This window comes from Salmo salar, chromosome 23, assembly GCF_965601325.2.
Source record: "Salmo salar chromosome 23, fSalSal1, whole genome shotgun sequence".
NCBI classification, from domain to species: Eukaryota; Metazoa; Chordata; class Actinopteri; order Salmoniformes; family Salmonidae; genus Salmo; species Salmo salar.
The window spans coordinates 10,129,702-10,148,933 of record NC_138313.1 but is presented as its reverse complement, the minus strand read 5'-3'; the positions used below and the strand labels follow the sequence as shown (position 1 = coordinate 10,148,933).

General features: G+C 43.9%; 1 protein-coding gene across 4 annotated transcripts in view; it reads right to left on the bottom strand.

The window, feature by feature from the left end:
* The window catches only part of LOC106584035 (auxilin), a 56,326-nt gene that overhangs the window by 3,658 nt on the left and 33,436 nt on the right, over positions 1-19,232 (bottom strand). For all 4 annotated transcript variants that reach the window (XM_082967908.1, XM_082967909.1, XM_082967906.1 and 1 more), the window contains 13 exons: positions 15,400-15,522; positions 14,042-14,175; positions 10,538-10,732; positions 10,217-10,334; positions 8,917-8,996; positions 8,544-8,737; positions 4,331-4,735; positions 2,640-2,711; positions 2,063-2,161; positions 1,644-1,781; positions 1,154-1,492; positions 776-924; positions 249-425 (listed from right to left, as the gene is read on the bottom strand). In XM_082967908.1, the coding sequence (XP_082824034.1) occupies positions 249-425; positions 776-924; positions 1,154-1,492; positions 1,644-1,781; positions 2,063-2,161; positions 2,640-2,711; positions 4,331-4,735; positions 8,544-8,737; positions 8,917-8,996; positions 10,217-10,334; positions 10,538-10,732; positions 14,042-14,175; positions 15,400-15,522 (2,223 nt within the window). The remainder of the gene's footprint in view (positions 1-248; positions 426-775; positions 925-1,153; positions 1,493-1,643; positions 1,782-2,062; positions 2,162-2,639; positions 2,712-4,330; positions 4,736-8,543; positions 8,738-8,916; positions 8,997-10,216; positions 10,335-10,537; positions 10,733-14,041; positions 14,176-15,399; positions 15,523-19,232) is intronic.

Sequence of the window (19,232 nt, the reverse complement as noted above, 5' to 3'; positions counted from 1 at the left end):
GTGGGTGGATGCCCTAATCAGGTTCCGCACCCAATGCATATGGGTCCGGTAAATTTCTCAAATGTCCAGTAAATTAAAATGTTGCAAATGTCAAGTGTCCGGAGCCACATTTTCCTAACGGAAACCCTGATGTGTGTGCGCGTGGGTGTGGGTGTGAGCGTGGAAACGTGTGAATGCATGCGTGTGTGCTTGCTTGCGTACGTGTGTGTTACACTGTGTGTAATGTATACTTCTCCCTTCCTTCTCACCTTGTCTGGATGGACCACCAGCACGGCTTTGCGGTAAACCTTCTTGACCTGCTCTGGGGTCACCAGGTCAGCCATGCCTACAGGCTTCCAGCGGGTCTCCCCCTCCCAGAGCACCGTGTGCATGGTGGACAGCAAGGCCCGGATGTTACGCTCCTTGCCCTCGATCCAATCCAGAATCTGGGGGTAGAGAGGGGAGAGCCAGGGTCAGATAAACAGGAGACCCACCGATACAACAAAGATCTCACAAGCCTTCTTCCAAATCTTCAGCTGGTTTTTCTCTGGCTGTCTAAAGAGGCTCTAATAATATGACATTTAGCAGACATTTTTATATAAATCAACTTACAGTGATGCGTGCATACATTTTACATGTGGGTGGTCCTGAGAATAGAATAGAACCCACGATCCTGGCGTTGTAAGCGCCATGCTCTACCAACATTTGACTCCCTTCCCCCCTTTAGTCCTACTGTATCTTCACTAAACTCTCCAACTCTTGGTCCAAGGCTAGTGATTGGCCACTGTAAGACTACCTTGAGTTTCTCGGGGTCCATCTCTTTAGCCATCTCCTCCTTCCTCATCTCTGCTATTGTCCTGGGACCTTCCTTCTTTTTGGCTCCAGCAAAGCCTTGGCCAGACAGCAGGTCATCGAAGTTAGCCGTTGCAACTTTGGGCTTGGTACCTGGGAGGGAGAATGTAACATCTTCTCTCATCCCGCTTATAAAACCGTATATGTGCAGTCTTATGATGAATGACTACCAGCACAAATCACATGCATACAGGTCAGTTTCAGGTGGCACGTTTGTCCATTAATCAAGAGCAACACATGTTGTTTGGGGGGGAAAAACAACCCAACAGTCTATCCATCCCATTATGATTACAACCAGCCTCCCAGTCTCCCACTGACTCACCCATGTTGGGCTGTGGTTTCCCGGCTGCATTGGGAGCAGCCCCTCCTCCCATGGCAGAGAAACTGATGTTGTAGTTGGGTCTGTTGGAGGGGGAGGTGTGCGGCATGGAGTGGCTGGGGCTGGGTTTGGGCTGGGAGGGTGGGCCACCCTGACCCTGGGGTTGGGGCTGCCACCCTGCCTGCCCTCCACCGCCGGGCTGCCAGGAGGGGAAGCCTGTGTTAGCCTGCCAGCCCCCACCGTGCTGGGGTGAGGGAGGAGGCCGTGAGGGGGAGCCCATGGGTGGGAAGGCAGGGGTGGTGCCTGTAGGGGTGGTAGGCTTACTGGAGAAGCCAGAGCCTCCTATAGACCGAGATATAAGGAGGAACGGTCACAGAAAGTTCAACACAGAGAATGAAGCTATCTATCTATAACGTAACCGTCATAACACAACTAGCATAACATTACATATTTTAAAGCATCTGTTAGTACAGTATTGAAAGCCTCTACTGACCTCCCAGACTGCCCCCCAGGTTTCCAATATCAGCGAAGGGGTCCAGGGTCTTGGGTTTGGCCTGGTGTGTGGGGGTGCTGTGGACTGACCCGGTAGGACTGGTACTGGCTGACTTACTGCCCATACTGAAACCCCCTCCTAACACAGAATTCACAACAACACAGTTGAAATACTGTACAATACAGTAGGCACTGCCGTTCTATGAATGTGATTCTCATGAGCACCAGTAGAGGGCGCTATTAAGTAGAGAACCTTCTGACGTTAACACATGCTCGCTGTGCTTATGGTGGCGCAATACGCTGGATGGTAGATAGCATGCCATAGCTCTCTGTTGTTCGTGGCAGATGGTAGTTCCGACGTTCTCAGACCAGTGCCTCTGCAGATGTTGTCCGTAAATGTTGCACATCAGTAGAGCTTACCTGGAGCTGCAGACTTGTTCCAGTCCCATCCTCCCGTGGCATTGGGAGGCTGCTGAATGGTGACCACAGGGGTGGTGGGCGGGACTGGGGAGCTCCGTCCTATCAGAGCACAGAAACATCAGTGACAGACACGCCTAACAGACAATCGGAGGAAGGAGACGAGGTCATGCTACCATCACACACAGACATATAACCATACCACAAATCATAACCCCATTATTACCATTGCCGTTAGGCTACACAACTAAGAGTGGAACCATACCAATAGCAATAACTGTAACCATACAAGAGCCATTCCATTCAGATCTCCCTCAAAAACCTGCAGCTTAAATTCCCATTGATCATCACACATTATGTGCATGCACATGCAGTCCATTACCCAACACAAAAGTTTGGCTAAAGCAACAGAGTACCAGTGTAAAGAAGTGGATAGTGGATAGTGAGATGTGTGGATAGATAGTGCCTCTACAGATGCGTGTAGTCATGCCATCACCCTTGTGGGTGTTCTGCATAGTGGGGGACGGAGAGCGAGCTGCATGCAGGAGGGGGGCAGGCAGCCCCAGGTTACCAAGGTTACCTGCTGGACCCCGGAAGGAACCCATCAGCTCCTGGGGCTTGGGCATCGGACCCGCCCCAAATGGGTCGAACGCTGGGTGGGCAGAGAGAAAAGCATAAACCATTACTATTCAATTCAATTCAATATATTTTATTTATCTTGGACTGGCATTTATTTCTGGCAGGCATAGGATACAGATAGATAAACATACTATGTACACATCTGTGAGAAAATAAAATAAAGAACAGACAAATAAACCTGAATTCACCGTGTGGTCACCCACGACTCAAACACCATCATTAAGTTTGCCGACGACACAGCGGTGGTAGGCCTGATCACAGACAACGATGAGGCAGCCTATAGGGAGGAGGTCAGAGAGTGCCAGGACAACAACCTCTCCCTCAATGTGAGCAAGACAAAGGAGCTGAGTGTGGACCACAGGAAAAGGAGGGCCGAGCATACCCCCATTCACATTGACAGGGCTGTAGTGGAAGGGGTCGAGAGCTTCAAGTTCCTTGGTAAGGTCTACACGGTAAGGTCTACACAGGTGACAAATAAAATTTGATCTGTTTTGAATTGAGTTGATCAGCAACTATGTACAGTTGAAGTCGGAAGTTTACATACACCTTAGCCAAATACATTTAAACTCAGTTTTTCACAATTCCTGACATTTAATCCTAGTAAAAATTCCCTGTCTTAGGTCAATTAGGATCACCACTTTATTTTAAGAATGTGAAATGTCAGAACGATAGTAGAATGATTTATTTCAGCTTTTACATACACTCAAATATTATTTGATAGCATTGCCTTTAAATTGTTTAACTTGGGTCAAATGTTTCGGGTGGCCTTCCACAATCTTTCCACAATAAGTTGGGTGAATTTTGGTCCATTCCTCCTGACAGAGCTGGTGTAACTGAGTCAGGTTTGTAGGCCTCCTTGCTCGCACACACTTTTTCAGTTCTGCCCACAAATTTTCTATACGATTGAGGTCAGGGCTTTGTGATGGCCACTCCAATACCTTGACTTGGTTGTCCTTAAGCCATTTTGCCACAACTTTGGAAGTATGCTCGGGGGTCATTGTCCATTTGGAAGACCCATTTGCGACCAAGCTTCAACTTCCTGACTGATGTCTTGAGATGTTGCTTCAATATATCCAAATAATTTTCCTACCTCATGATGCCATCTATTTTGTGAAGTGCACCAGTTCCTCCTGCAGAAAAGCACCCCCACAACATGATCTGCCACCCCTGTGCTACCCGGTTGGGATGGTGTTCTTCGGCTTGCAAGCCTCCCCCTTTTTCCTCCAAACATAACGATGGTCATTATGGCCAAAAAGTTATATTTTTGTTTCATCAGACCAGAGGACATTTCTCCAAAAAGTATGATCTTTGTCCCCATGTGCAGTTGCAAACCGTAGTCTGGCTTTTTTATTGGCTGTTTTGGAGCAGTGGCTTCTTCCTTTCAGCCTTTCAGGTTATATCGCTACTGTGGATATAGATACTTTTGTACCCGTTTCCTCCAGCATCTTCACAAGGTCCTTTGTTGTTATTCTGGGATTGATTTGCACTTTTCGCACCAAAGTACGTTCATCTCTAGGAGACAGAACGCGTCTCCTTCCTGAGCGGTTGAAAAACGAGTTTTAATGACTCCAACCTAAGCGTATGTAAACTTCCGACTTCAACTCTATGTTATAATTTCCATTGACTACGTACCTGGGGAGGGGCAAGGGGAGGTGGAGGGAGGGGCTATTTTCTGGGGGGTGGACTGGGCCGAGGCGGGCCCACTCCCAGGCAGGGGCTGGGGGGAGGCTCCAAACAGATCCCCCAGGAGGTCCGTGGTGGTGTTGGTGGTTGGGGGCTGGGGTGTGGGGCAGGGGGGGTTCACAGCAGCCCCATCCAGGCCCAGGAGGTCCATCTCTTCTGGGGGAGGAGGAGCAGTGGCGGGGGCCTGAGGCTGCTCTGGTCTCTTGGGGCCCCTGAGGCCAGCCTGGGCCCCTCCGTGTCGCTCTCCGCTAGCGTTGCTCTGCTGGCTGGACAGGGACAGCATCTCATCATCAGACGGCTCACTGTCCTCCCCGTGAGGGCGACCATCTGAACCACTATGGGACCGGCTCGGCTCTACACGGGTCAGAGGACGGAGAGAGGGGAGGGGGAGACGAGAGAGAGAGAGATAAGAGGTAGGTCACATCAGGAAAACGTGGTCTTCCTTTAATACATGGGTTTGCTTCCCACAAAGTATTCTACAGGAGAACAGGAAATGTAACTTTGCTATAGGTATGCATATTGCTAGCCACCACTGCAGAGTGACAAAGCTAATCTAACTTCACCCAGGGATATTGCCTCTAACAAGGAGCTGGTTTCCTTTAACTACAATAGCTAGTATCTCTACAATAGTATCTCTTTCCTCTCTGGAAAGGGTTCTACATTGAACTCAAAAGGGTTCTACCTGGAACCAAAAGGGTTATACCTGGAACCAAAAAGGGTTTTTCAAAGGGTTATCCTATGGGGACAGCTGAAGAACCCTTTTAGGTTCTAGATAACACCTTTTTTTATGAGAGTGTTTTGTGGTCTCCTCTAGTCCAGACCTTACCCTCCAAGTCCAGTCCCTCCATCTCATCTTGGAAGGAGAGAATGAAACCAATGTTAGGTTAAGAAAGAATGTCAACTGCAGCTTTGTTAGCGGTGGCCATCTGAGTGCCTGTCTTTGTTTAGCTATCTGTGTCAGCGTGCATAGTTTCCATTTGCGTGTGTACCTCGGTGCATCTGGGCATGTGTGTGTCTTGGAGCATACAGTATCTATAGGCCTCTGTGTGTACCTCTGTGTCAGCGCTTGTATCATTGCCGTGCTCATCTGTGTCCTGTTGCATGTGTATGCTGTATGTTGCATGCGTGCGTGTCAGGGTTTCCTTTAGACATCTTGACCGGGAAGATTCAAATCTACCGCCCATTTGAGAAATTTGCCGGATCCATATGCATTGGGTGCATAACCCATTAGAGCGTCCACCCACGGTGCTCAGGATGACAGAAATCACATTTAGATTGTGGTAATTCATCTTAACAGAACATGCAACTCCTGTAATGAAGCAACCAATAAAACATTTTCCAAAATATAATTTGCGGGAAAACACCATTCTAAACAGTGCACCTGGGAAAACACCCTTCTAAAACAGTGAACCTGGGAAAACACCATTCTAAACAGTGCACCTGGGAAAACACCCTTCTAAAACAGTGAACCTGGGAAAACACCATTCTAAACAGTGCACCTGGGAAAACACCCTTCTAAAACAGTGAACCTGGGAAAACACCATTCTAAACAGTGCACCTGGGAAAACACCCTTCTAAAACAGTGAACCTGGGAAAACAGCATTCTAAACTGTGCACCTGGGAAAACACCATTCTAAACTGTGCACCTGGGAAAACACCATTCTAAACTGTGCACCTGGGAAAACACCATTCTAAACTGTGCACCTGGGAAAACACCATTCTAAACTGTGCACCTGGGAAAACACCATTCTAAACTGTGCACCTGGGAAAACAACATTCTAAACTGTGCACCTGGGAAAACAACATTCTAAACTGTGCACCTGGGAAAACAGCATTATAAAACAGTGCACCTGGGAAAACACCATTCTAAACAGTGCACCTGGGAAAACAACATTCTAAACTGTGCACCTGGGAAAAACACCATTCTAAACTGTGCACCTGGGAAAACACCATTCTAAACTGTGCACCTGGGAAAACACCATTCTAAACAGTGCACCTGGGAAAACAGCATTCTAAACTGTGCACCTGGGAAAACAACATTCTAAACTGTGCACCTGGGAAAACAGCATTCTAAACTGTGCACCTGGGAAAACAGCATTCTAAACTGTGCACCTGGGAAAACAACATTCTAAACTGTGCACATGGGAAAACAGCATTCTAAACTGTGCACCTGGGAAAACACCATTCTAAACTGTGCACCTGGGAAAACACCATTCTAAACTGTGCACATGGGAAAACAGCATTCTAAACTGTGCACCTGGGAAAACAGCATTCTAAACTGTGCACCTGGGAAAACAGCATTATAAAACAGTGCACCTGGGAAAACAGCATTCTAAACTGTGCACCTTATGCGGTTCCATACTGTACGTGACAGAGATTAAAATCTCTGTTAGAAACTTAGAAAGAGGGGGAACCTACAACGAAAGAAAGTTGATTATGAAAATCAATACAACAGGAGAGAAATGGCATAGTGGAGGGTCCAATAGGGAAGTAAAGGGAAATACATTTTCCAAAATTATATAATTACTCCTGTCTATACAGAAATAAATAAATACTTCAAAATACTTCACCAGAAAGCATGATTTAACCACAGAGGAATCGAGGATCATTAGCTACTTATGAAAAAAAATGCTGTGGATTGTTTCAAACCACAAGCTCATAGGCCTATGCCCATTTGGGAAACCCGCAATTTGGGCAGCGCGCTTGGCAATATGCCTAGCTGACGATTGAGTTGCGGCTGTCAGTGAAAAGCATCTCAAATATGTGAAGTTAATGTGTCTTGAGTATAATTTCAAATGTTGAAACAAGAAGGGGAGGGGTGTGTGGAGAAGATACAGTGCATTCGGAAAGTATTCAGACCCCTTCACTTTTTCCACATTTTTTTACGTTACAGCCTAATTCTAAAATGTATTAAAAAATTGTTTTTCGTCATCAATCTACACACAATACCCCATAATTACAATGCAAAAACAGGTTTTTAGACATTTTTGCACCTTTATAAAAAAGTAACATTAGAAATACCTTATTTACATAAGTTTTCAGACCCTTTGCAATGAGACTCGAAATTGAGCTTGATTGGACATGATTTGGAAAGGCACACACCTGTCTATATAAAGTCCCACAGTTGACAGTGCATGTCAGAACAATAACCAAGCCATGAGGTTGAAGGAATTGGGGGTAGAGCGCCGAGACAGGATTGTGTCAAGGCACAGATCTGGGGAAGGGTACAAAAAAAAAAGAACACAGTGACCTCCATCATTCTTAAATGGAAGTTTGGAACCACCAAGACTCTTCCTAGAGCTGGACGCCCGCCCAAATTGAGCAATCAGGGGAGAAGGGCCTTGGTCAGGGAAGTGACCAAGAACCCAATGGTCACTCTGACATGGTTCCAGAGTTCATCTGTGGAAATGGGAGAACTTCCAGAAGGACAACCATCTCTGCAGCACTCCACCAATCAGGCCTTTATAGTAAAGTGGCCAGATGGAAGCCACTCCTCAGTAAAAGACTCATGACAGCCCACTTGGAGTTTGCCAAAAGGCACTAAAAGGACTCTCATACCATGAGAAACAAGATTCTCTGGTTTGATGAAACCAAGATTGAAGTCTTTGGCCTGAATGCCAAGCGTCACGTTTGGAGGAAATCTGGTACCATCCCTACGGTGAAGCATGGTGGTGGCAGCATCATGCTGTGGGGATGTTTTTCAATGGCAGGGACTGGGAGACTAGTCAGGATCGAGGGAAAGATGAACGGAACAAAGTACAGAGAGATCCTTGATGAAAACCTTCTCCAGAGCGCTCAGGACCTCAGACTGGGGGAAAGGTTCACCTTCCAACAGGACAACGACCCTAAGCACACAGCCAAGACAACGCAGGAGTGTCTTCGAGACAAGTCTCTCAATGTCCTTGAGTGGCCCAGCCAGACTTGAACCCGATCGAACATCTCTGGCGAGAGGATTTTAATTTTTCTGATCGGCCAAAAGCCGGCAATTGCAGGCTAACGAAAACCCTGGTGTGTGTATCTGTGTGAACATCTTTGCCTGTGTGTGTGTGTGTTTCCATCTGGACTCACACAGCGTATCTGTGACTGTCACTATATGTGTGTGTCCATCTGTCCTGTGTGCCTCTGCCTGTGCGTCTGTGTGTTGTCACCCCCTCTACCCTACCTGCGATGGCGAGGGCGTCCTGGTGCTCCTGGTGACATGAGAACAGTACGTTGGGGATCAGGTCTTTATTAGGGAACTGTTCCCAGGGAGGGGTCAGGTCCTTCTGCTTGTCTGTACCCTCTACCTCGATGTCCACCAACACATGGAACAGTTGGGGGTACTTCTCTGGAGAGTCGCACGCATCCAGCTCCGGCCTAGACAGGTGTGTGTGTGTGTGTGGTGTGTGTCAGATAGAGAGTTAGTTAGTTCTTCATTCACTATTTCAAGTAAGAGCCATGTGCATATCATGACATACAGTGACATTTAAACAATATGAAGTATTTCACATATTAATACTTCACAGGTACAGATGACATAGGAGAGAGTCGCTCACTTTGTAAACTTTAACACGGTTGTCCCTGGAGCGATGAAGCCTGTGTGGAACTGGATCTGGAGTATCTGGGTGTTGGACACCTGCAAATATCAACCACAAATCACAGAGTTAGATTCAGGAAGTGGAAGTTTCTCCCATCTGTGTGGTCCCATGGTGTTTATACTTGCGTACTATTGTTTGTACAGATGAACGTGGTACCTTCAGGCGTTTGGAAATTGCTCCCAAGGATGAACCAGACTTGTGGGGTCTACAATTTTTTTCTGAGGTCTTGGCTGATTTCTTTTGATTTTCCCATGATGTCAAGCAAAGAGGCACTGAGTTTGAAGGTAGGCCTTGAAATACATCCACAGGTACACCTCCAATTGACTCAAATTATGTAAATTAGCATATCAGAAGCTTCTAAAGCCATGATATCATTTTCTGGAATTTTCCAAGCTGTTTAAAGGCACAGTCAACTTAGTGTATGTAAACTTCTGACCCACTGGAATTGTGATACAGTGAATGATAAGTGAAATAATCTGTAAACAATTGTTGGAAAAATGACTTGTGTCATGCACAAAGTAGATGTCCTAACCGACTTGCCAAAACTACAGTTTGTTAACAAGAAATGTGTGGATAGGTTGAAAAACGAGTTTTAATGACTCTAACCTAAGTGTATGTAAACTTCCGACTTCAACTCTATATATATTTAAAACATACAATCTACCTGCATTGAAGCCGCTCAACATTACATTCAGTCATCCAGCAGACACTCCCATCCAGGGCGACCCACAGGAGCAACCAGGGTCAAGCGCTCCGCCCAAGGGCGCAAGGACAGATCCCCCACCCAGTTCAATCGGGGAACAGAACCAGTGACCTCTTGGCCACCAGCCCAAGCTCCCAACCGCCGGGCCACCAACCATCCAAGATCACTCCCACAGTCCCCCCCCGAAAAACCTCCCCTCTCCTCCCCAACCCCCCACCCTCCCCCCAAACCACCATCCCCGTTCAACCCAACCAAAACCACCACCCACCCAATGCGGGTAATAACCAACAACAACAAAAAGAGAGAAAAACGAAGGAAAACAACACTTGCAAAAACAAAAGCCATCAAGGATAACAAAAATCGAAACAGTAAGGCCAAATGTATGCATTTGTGTGTATATGTGGCACTATTTACATGTGCATGCACATCTGTGCGTTTGAATGCGAGTGCGTGTGTGTGTATGCAGGTGTACGCGCGTACAAGCGCTTGTGTGGCATCAGCCTCAGGCAAACAGTGCGTCAGTGTTGTGTTAGCATGCTAGGCCTTACGCTGTACCTTGGCCTGCAGTCGTCCTCCTATGGTGTTCCTCATATGATAGACAGAGATGACCACATCACCCTGGACATTCACACCTAGAGGGAAGACCACCTTCCCATCTTGGACCCTGTGCTCTCTGAGAAAGGGGGGGGGGGGGTGAGAGAGAGACAGACAGAAAGAAGGAGAAAGAGAAAAAGAGAGAGGTAGTCAGAGATGGTGTGTCTCCGACTCAGTGCACTAGATAATCCAGTCATGAGGATCCAGGATTAACAAAATCAGGTGACAATCCAGGTCTTTGTGTGTCCGTCTGTCTTTATCTGTGTCTGCATCTGTGCCTACCGCATCCTCTCATAGTCCTGTGCTGTAGAGAAGATCTTAGTCTCCCCTATGAGGACCTCACAGAAAGGTCTGCAGCCGATGCGTTGTTTGTTGAAGCAGGGTACTGGACTCATGGTGACCGCCTTGACCACCAGGGGCTTTGAGTGGGGCAGGGAGGGCTTCTCTGATACCATACTGCACACATAGCCTATGTACCTGAAGAAGTGAGAAATAGTATGTAAGGTTACACACATGAAACTCCCCTAAGCGCTGAGTACTGCCTAAAAACAAACATTGTCTATGTACATTAATACAGGGGATAAGATATTTTTGTGCTCGAAAATCACAAAGCTATCCATCTTAAAGTTATATACTTGAAATTGCTCCTATGTGTGGATGTTCTTGCAAAAAAAGCATTCCCAGCTTCAACAACACAACGTCAAATCACCAACAAAGATGATGCTTGGTTTCCACCATCCTCATACACCAGCCTCTCTCTTTTTGCACTGAAGGATGAAGGAGTCGTTGTTATTGAGAAGCAGCTGTGTGGTCAAGCGGCATGTTGTGTGGGCGTTAGGTCACCGAGGAGGGGTGTGTGCATGGCGGCGACTCAGCCAATCGGAAAATAAATAGGCTCGTAAAGGATTTAGGAGAGCAATGGAGGGGGAGGAGGAAGGAGGAGGGAGGTTTTTATGTTCACCCATCTAAACATGTCCAACTCAAAGTCGGGGAGGAGAAGACTGTTTACAGTGCCTTCAGGAAGTATTTACACCCCTTGACTTTTTCCACATTTTGTTGTGTTACAGTCTGAATTCAAAATACTCCATAATGTCAAAGTGGAATTATGTTTTTCAAAAACAATTACAAATTAATTAAGAATGAAAATTAAAATGTCTTGAGTCAATAAGTATTCAACGCCTTTATGGCAAGCCTCAATACAGTTGAAGTCGGAAGTTTACATACACCTTAGCCAAATACATTTAAACTCAGTTTTTCACAATTACTGACGTTTAATCCGAGTAAAAAGTCCCTGTCTTAGGTCAGTTAGGATCACCACTTTATTTTAAGAATGTGAAATGTCAGAATAATAGTAGAGAGAATGATTTATTTCAGCTTTTACTTCTTTCATCACATTCCCAGTGGGTCAGAAGTTTACATACACTCAATTAGTATTTGGTAGCATTGCCTTTAAATTGTTTAACTTGGGTCAAACGTTCCAGGTAGCCTTCCACAAGATTCCCACAATAAGTTGGGTGAATTTTGGCCCATTCCTCCTGACAAAGCTGGTGTAACCGAGTCAGGTTTGTAGGTTTCCTTGCTCGCACATGCTTTTTCAGTTTTGCCCACAAATTGTCTATAGGATTGAGGTCAGGGCTTTGTGATGGCCACTCCAATACCTTGACTTTGTTATCCTTAAGCCATTTTGACACAACTTTGGAAGTATGCTTGGGGCCATTGTCCATTTGGAAGACCCATTTGCGACCAAGCTTTAACTTCCTGACTGATGTCTTGAGATGTTGCTTCAATATATCCACATAATTTTTCTTTCTCATGCCATCTATTTTGTGAAGTGCATCAGTCCCTCCTGCAGCAAAGCACCCCCACAACATGATGCTGCCACCCCCGTGCTTCACGGTTGGGATGGTGTTCTTCGGCTTGGAAATTGCTCCCAAGGATGAACCAGACTTGTGGAGGTCTGCAATTTTTTCTGAGGTCTTGGCTGATTTCTTTTCATTTTCCCAAGCAAAAAGGCACTGAGTTTGAAGGTAGGCCTTGAAATACATTAGGTACACTTCCAAATGACTCAAATTATGAAAATTAGCCTATCAGAAGTTTCTAAAGCCATGACAATTTTCAGGAATTTTCCAAGCTCTTTAAAGGCACAGTCAAATTAGTGTATGTAAACTTCTGACCCACAGGAATTGTGATACAGTGAATTATAAGTGAAATAATCTGTCTGTAAACAATTGTTGGAAAAATTACTTGTGTCATGCACAAAGTAGATGTCTTAACTGACTTGCCAAAACTATAGTTTGTTAACAGGAAATTTGTGAAGTGGTTGAAAAATGAGTTTTAATGACTCCAACCTAAGTGTATGTAAACTTCCGACTTCAACTGTAAATTCAGGAATAAAACTGTGCTTAACAAGTCACATAAGTTGCAGGGACACACTCTGTGCGCAATAATAGTGTTTACCATGATTTTTGAATGACTACCTCATCTCTGTACCCCACACACACAATTATCTGTAAGGTCCCTCAGCCAAGCAGGAAATTTCAACGACAAATTCAACCACAAAGACCAGGGAGGTTTTCCAATGCCTTTCAAAAAAGGGCACCTATTGGTACAGTAGATGGGTATAAAAAAAAGCAGACATTGAATTTCCCTTTGAGCATGGTGAAGTTATTAATTACACTTTTGATGGTGTATCAATACACCCAGTCACTACAAAGATACAGGCGTCCTTCCTGACTCAGTTGCCGGAGAGGAAGAAAACTGCTCAGGGATTTCACCATGTTTAATGGCTGTGATAGGAGAAAATTGAGGATGGATCAACCTACATTGTAGTATCTCCACAATACTAACCTAACTGATAGAGTGAAAAGAAGGAAGCCCGTACAGAATAAAAATATGGCAAAACATGCATCTTGTTTGCAACAAGGCACTAAAGTATTACAAAATTTTTGGGTGCAAAGCAATTAACTTGAGTACAAAGTGTTATGTTTGGAGCAAATCCAATACAACACATTACTGAGTATCACTCTCCATATTTTCAAGCATAGTGGCGGTTGCATTATGTTATGGGTATGCTTGTAACCGTGAAGAACTGGGGAGTTTTTCAGGATAAGAAATGGAATGGCGCTAAGCACATACAAAATCCTAGATGAAAACCTGCTTCATTCTGCTTTCCACCAGACACTGGGAGATTAATTCACCTTTCAGCAGGGCAATAACCCAAAACACAAGGCCAAATCTACACTGGAGTTGCTTACCAAGAAGACAGTGAATGTTCCTGAGTGGACAAGTTACAGTTTTGACTTAAATCTACTTTAAAATCTATGGCAAGACCTGAAAATGCTTTTCTAGCCAGGATCAACAACCAATTTGACAGATCTTGAAGAATTTTGAAAAGAATAAATGGGCAAATGTTGCACAATCTAAGTGTGGAACGCTCTTAGAGACTCACAGCTATAATCGTTGCCAAACGGGGTTCTACAAAATATTGAGTCAGGGGTGTAAATACTTATGTAAACGAGATATTTCTGTATTTCATTATCAATACATTTTCAAACATTTCTAAAAACATGTTTTCACTTAGTCATTATGGGGTATTGTGTGTAGATGGGTGAAAAAAAAAAGTCATCCATTTTGAATTCAGGTTGTTACACAACAAAATGTGTATACTTTCTGAAGATAATTTTATTTTACTTCACTAATCGTGTGTTTTACATTGAAATTATTGGCAATCAATCAGTATAAACACAGGCACACACACACACTCTCTCTCTCTCTCTGTTGCCCTACCTCCGGTGCGAGGGCCAGAGGCCTGAGCCAGGTCTCTTGGCGCTAAGTAGCTGCATGGCGGGCACTGGGTTGCTGAAGAGGTGGCAAAAGCAGAACATGGCACAGACCAGCACACCCGAGGGAGCACGCCCATCCTTAAGAGGGTGAATGAGAGAGCAATAGATGAAAAAGAGTTGCAGCAAGCTTACAGTGCATCACTTCACACAACTCAATGCATGATTCCTAGAAACGAGGAGGGCCATTCCATGTTTCCTGTGCATGGCCAATATCTGTAGACTGGTCCCTGATCTGTTTTTGAAATCACTCATGACAATGAGTGACAAGGAGTTGGGACTACAGTATCTGTGTTTTCAGCCCCACATCGACTTATTCCTCCACTAGCACTAAACAGGGACTCCACACAGAGTTTATTGCGTATCTGCTGCCACTGTGAGTGTTAGTAAACAGACAGCATATAAATACATTTCCTGTCTCTTTTTTGTTTAATAAACATATCCAGAGTTATAAATACATCCAGCATTCTTGCTTCAACACATCATTCAAGTTTTTAGGAAAAGATTTTGAAGAACTCTCATAAATACTAAAAGTGACTGCTCAACACCGATAAACTTGCCAAGCACAATAAAATCACATACAGCAAGATGGACAGCATTCCATTCCATAGTCATAGTGTACTGTAGTACTTAAGTCAAATATGTACAGCGCACCTCTAAATATGTATACCTTCTCTACCCAGAATTATTTTGCTACAGCAAACGGACAATCAGGTTTTTGTCATTATATTCTACTGTAGTCCACAATTGTTCTATTCTCTCTTGAAAACAGAGACCATCTGTCTTTGCTAAAGGTCTGCAATGCCAGTGAAATAGCTCAGTGGAAACTGAAGCTGAAACAGCAGCCTAAGTACTCCAAGCTGTGTTTCCCTTGGACCTCAGGCTGTCCCGCAAACCCCGCAAACCCAGGACAAACCCAGGACAGGAGGGAGGAAACAATAGAAGGAGGAGGATGAGGTGATGGAAGGAAGAGATCGGGAGAGAGAGAGGAATGGTGTGTAAACAAGAAAGAAGTGATGACGAGTGTGAATGAGATTCACTTTTGTATATTATCTACTTCACTTGCTTTGGCAATGTTAACATATGTTTCCCATGCCAATAAAGCGCCTTGAATTGTATTGAATTGAATGATGGTTCTCAGGACATTGGCAACAATAAGAAGGGAAGGAGGAGGGTGTAGGAGATGGAGGTAGGAAGGTGGAGAGAAAGGAATGGCGTGTAAACAAGAGAAGAGGAACAGAGGAAAAAGGACAGCGTGAAGAAGATGAAAGTGAATCTGAATAACAACTCTGGGTCTGGTCTTACCGAGCAGGTGATGACACACACATTCTTGGGGTTCTGTTTGAGCCAGTTGTGCATGTTCTTACACACCGCAAACAGATTGTGCAGGCTTGGAGCCTGGCGGGACGGCCAGTTACACTCCGAGACCTGGAGGGAGGAGGGAGACAGAGAGATGGGGGAGAGAGAGAGGGAGGAGAGAAGGGGTTGTAGAGAAAGAGTGGGGAAAGAAGGGGGTGAAGCGAGAGAGAGAGAGAAGGAGACAGAGAGAGTAATTGAGATTATTTGTGACACCTTTGCAGTGGCAGCAACATGTGCACAAATCACGAGTTACCATGATGAGTCACGTAATTACAATGACATTACCAGAGAAAGAAAGAGAACCATTTTGAATTCACAGTTTCCCCCAATACACTAATATCTGCATGAGCAGAGGAAGCTGCAGACTGCAAAGCCATTTCAGCTGCATTGTACCAGTGAATGAGCAGAGTCTGAGCTCAGGAGGATAGTCGTGACTTTATACTTGAAAGTTAGAATCCTTCATTGAAACAACAAACGCTCCCCACCTCTGTTTTGGTAAAAGAAAACTGAGGGATGGGTCTAGAGAAATGTAATCACTCTTAAATTCATAGACCAAGGTATGGATGCAAGGACTATCAATGATACAGTATCAAAGGTATAGAATTAAACTATGTTTTGAGGCTATACAATGTTTGTTTCCATTTACATGGTTTACAAACATTGGAGTCAAACAAGCTAATGCTATGGGTTCTGATGGGCTACGACAGTTGAACTAAGCCCATTAGGCATTTTATAAATTATACTCTTCAAGAATCAATGGGTATCTATCATTAATTTATGTAGCAGCTAAGGATTTCACATGAGGCCTATTTCACGAGGCCTATTTCAATGATTTCACGAGGCCTATTTCACAAGATTTCACATGAGGCCTATTTCAGTGATTTCACATGAGGCCTATTTCCCAAGATTTCACGTGAGGCTTATTTCACAAGATTTCACATGAAGCCTATTTCACAAGATTTCACAGGAGACCTATTTCAATGATTTCACATGAGGCCTATTTCAATGATTTCCCATGAGGCCTATTCCACAAGATTTCACATGAGGCCTATTTCACATGATTTCACATGAGGCCTATTTCACATGATTTCACATGATATGCCTAAATAATAACCACTAGTCTAATAAATAAACAAGTTTTTCTTTTGATTATTTAATTGCCTACAGCATGTTATTTCAAGTTATCCTTTGGGAGTGCAACATCACATTGTTAAAAAAGATTAGTTGGCCCACTGAAGGCATCTAGGGCTTATGTTAACTTTGATTGGGTTCGATGAAAATGACAGACCTGTCAAATGTTGTACGCAACGTTGCATGCAACATTATCAGCAAGTGACTTGATGTACTGTGCCAAAGCGATTTAGAGTTGTCAAACAGGAGTGACGAGTGTCTCAATAATGGTGGTATTGTCAAAATGCAGTTGTCAAAAATTCCTTTTGACAACCATCGGAGTTGGTTAACAAAAATGTCATGCATGCCAACATGTTAGGCAATAAATTAAGAGTAGACAAAGTGATCATGTCAGGCGGAAATTATATCAAACTTTTTACCCATTGCAACATTTGACGTACAGTCACATTCACCGTGGCTGTCTGAAGCGTGCTATAGAGTTCACAGCTGGCGATGCCTCATTGCGATTGGTTATTCCCCATCATTTGCAACAATGTCAATGAATGTCATCACAATCTTTCCTTTGCAGTACCTCAAGCTGTCAAGATTACCATCTTAGAAAAACTCAAGAGTTTGTCTGGGAAGTGTTTTAAAGGCCCCCTGATGTCAAAAACTTGCTTTTCCTATGTTTTATATATATATTTCCACACTATGAGGTTAGAATAATACTGTGAAAATGCTGATAACGCCCTTTTAGTGTAAGAGTTGTTTGAAAAGACCACCTGAAATATCATCCTTTGTTGGGGTGGAGTTTTGGCCTTCCGTGGTGATATCATGCGATAAATTAGTTAATAGACCAATAAGAAAGAGAGTTCCAAACCTCTCTGCCAATAACAGCTAATTTTCAGTTTTACCCCTCCCCACTCAGACCATTTTAATTGAAAACCATCACAGTAAGGTACTTAATTGTTACCCAGAGATGATTTTATATTGAGATAAAAACAGCTGTGTTTGACCTTTGACATCATCCTAAGACCTACTTTGAGCTAGGAGTTTTATTTTGTCTTGTGTGTGTGTGTGTGTGTGTGTGTGTGTGTGTGTGTGTGTGTGTGTGTGTGTATGTGTGTGTATGTGTATTTGTGCCTGCCTGCCTACATAATGAGAGAGGGGTGATGATGGTTGAAGGCTGGTGCCTCGTTGACCCATAACTGGATGGAGCGAATCTAGCCAGATAGAGTCCAAGCATAACATCTAGTCACTGAAAAGTAAAGAAGCTGAAGTGGGGACCAGGGCCCATATCCACAAAGTGTCTCAGAAAAGGTGCTAGGAATCTAGACAAACTCTGAGCCAGAAGTAAAATCAACTCATAAAAGTTGATCTCAGCTGGTAATCACAACAGTTTGAGGCAACACAAAGGAAAGATCGTAAAAAAACGCTCATTGACATTGTTGCAAATTATGGGGAATAACCAATCACCAGACAACATCAACTGTTGTAATGAGATAACGTTTGAAATCATTGAATTTTGATGATATTATTGTTATATCAACACACTCATCCCTCCTGTTCAACAACTAAATCGCTTTGGCACAGTAGGCATCAAGTCGCTTCCCGATAATGTTGCATATATTTTGTTTAAAGGTCTATAATTTTCACCGAACACAATCAAAGTTAACATATATTTTTAACAACGTGATATTGTGCTCCAAAGGAATAACTTGAAATATGATAACGAAATAATCAAAAGAAAAATAAGCGATTATTTGTTAGCGTAGTGGTTATTATTTAGGCATGTAATGTGAATTAGGCCTAGTGAAACCATTGTCAAAAGCGCAAGAGCTACTGTGGCATGTAGGTCGAGATTACTTCCGGGTTGATTATATAGAAATATCAACAACAAAAATGTAAACAACTCCGAAGCAATTGTTTGTCTATGCTGCAGGAATCACTGCTACCTTTTTCAATTATCAACACACCTGCTAGTAACACTTAACTAGTTAGGACAGCTCATGGAGACTCCTAAATATATGTAGACTAGGTAGAGCTCTTATGACTAAAGAGGCTTCATGCAGAGCTTTTATTTTGACCCATAAGAGTACTAGTGAAATGTCTCTATTCTTTGTATTTATTTTACCTTTATTTAACTAGGCAAGTGGGTTAAGAACAAAATCTTATTTCCAACGACGGCCTAACTGCCTTGTTCAGGGGTAGAGCGGCAGATTTTTACCTTGTCAGCGCACGGATTTGATCTCGCAACCTTTCGGTCACTAATCCAATGCTCTAACCACTAGGCTAACTGTTCTCAGCACTATTCTCTACTCCGAGACGCTTTGTGGACATGGCTCCTGATCTAGGAGCCACTGGAGTCCTATTTAGACTACTTCATTTCTGCCTCACTGTGAGACAAACTTTCCAAGTTGTCTTTCACCCTGATCTAGTTATATGCATAGCCCTATCCACTTTCACAGTTTCCAGTGGGTATTCTATGTCAATAATATTACGTAACATGTTTGACATGAAACAATGCTGAGTGCCTATGGGTAATGTATTATAAAACATTGCATACATGTTGGTATTGTGTATTTTAGCACTACAGTGCATCAGATAGTAATAAAAAAATGTATGTCTGAACTCAGGAAGTTTCCCATGTGTATCTGTGTGTTGATCTT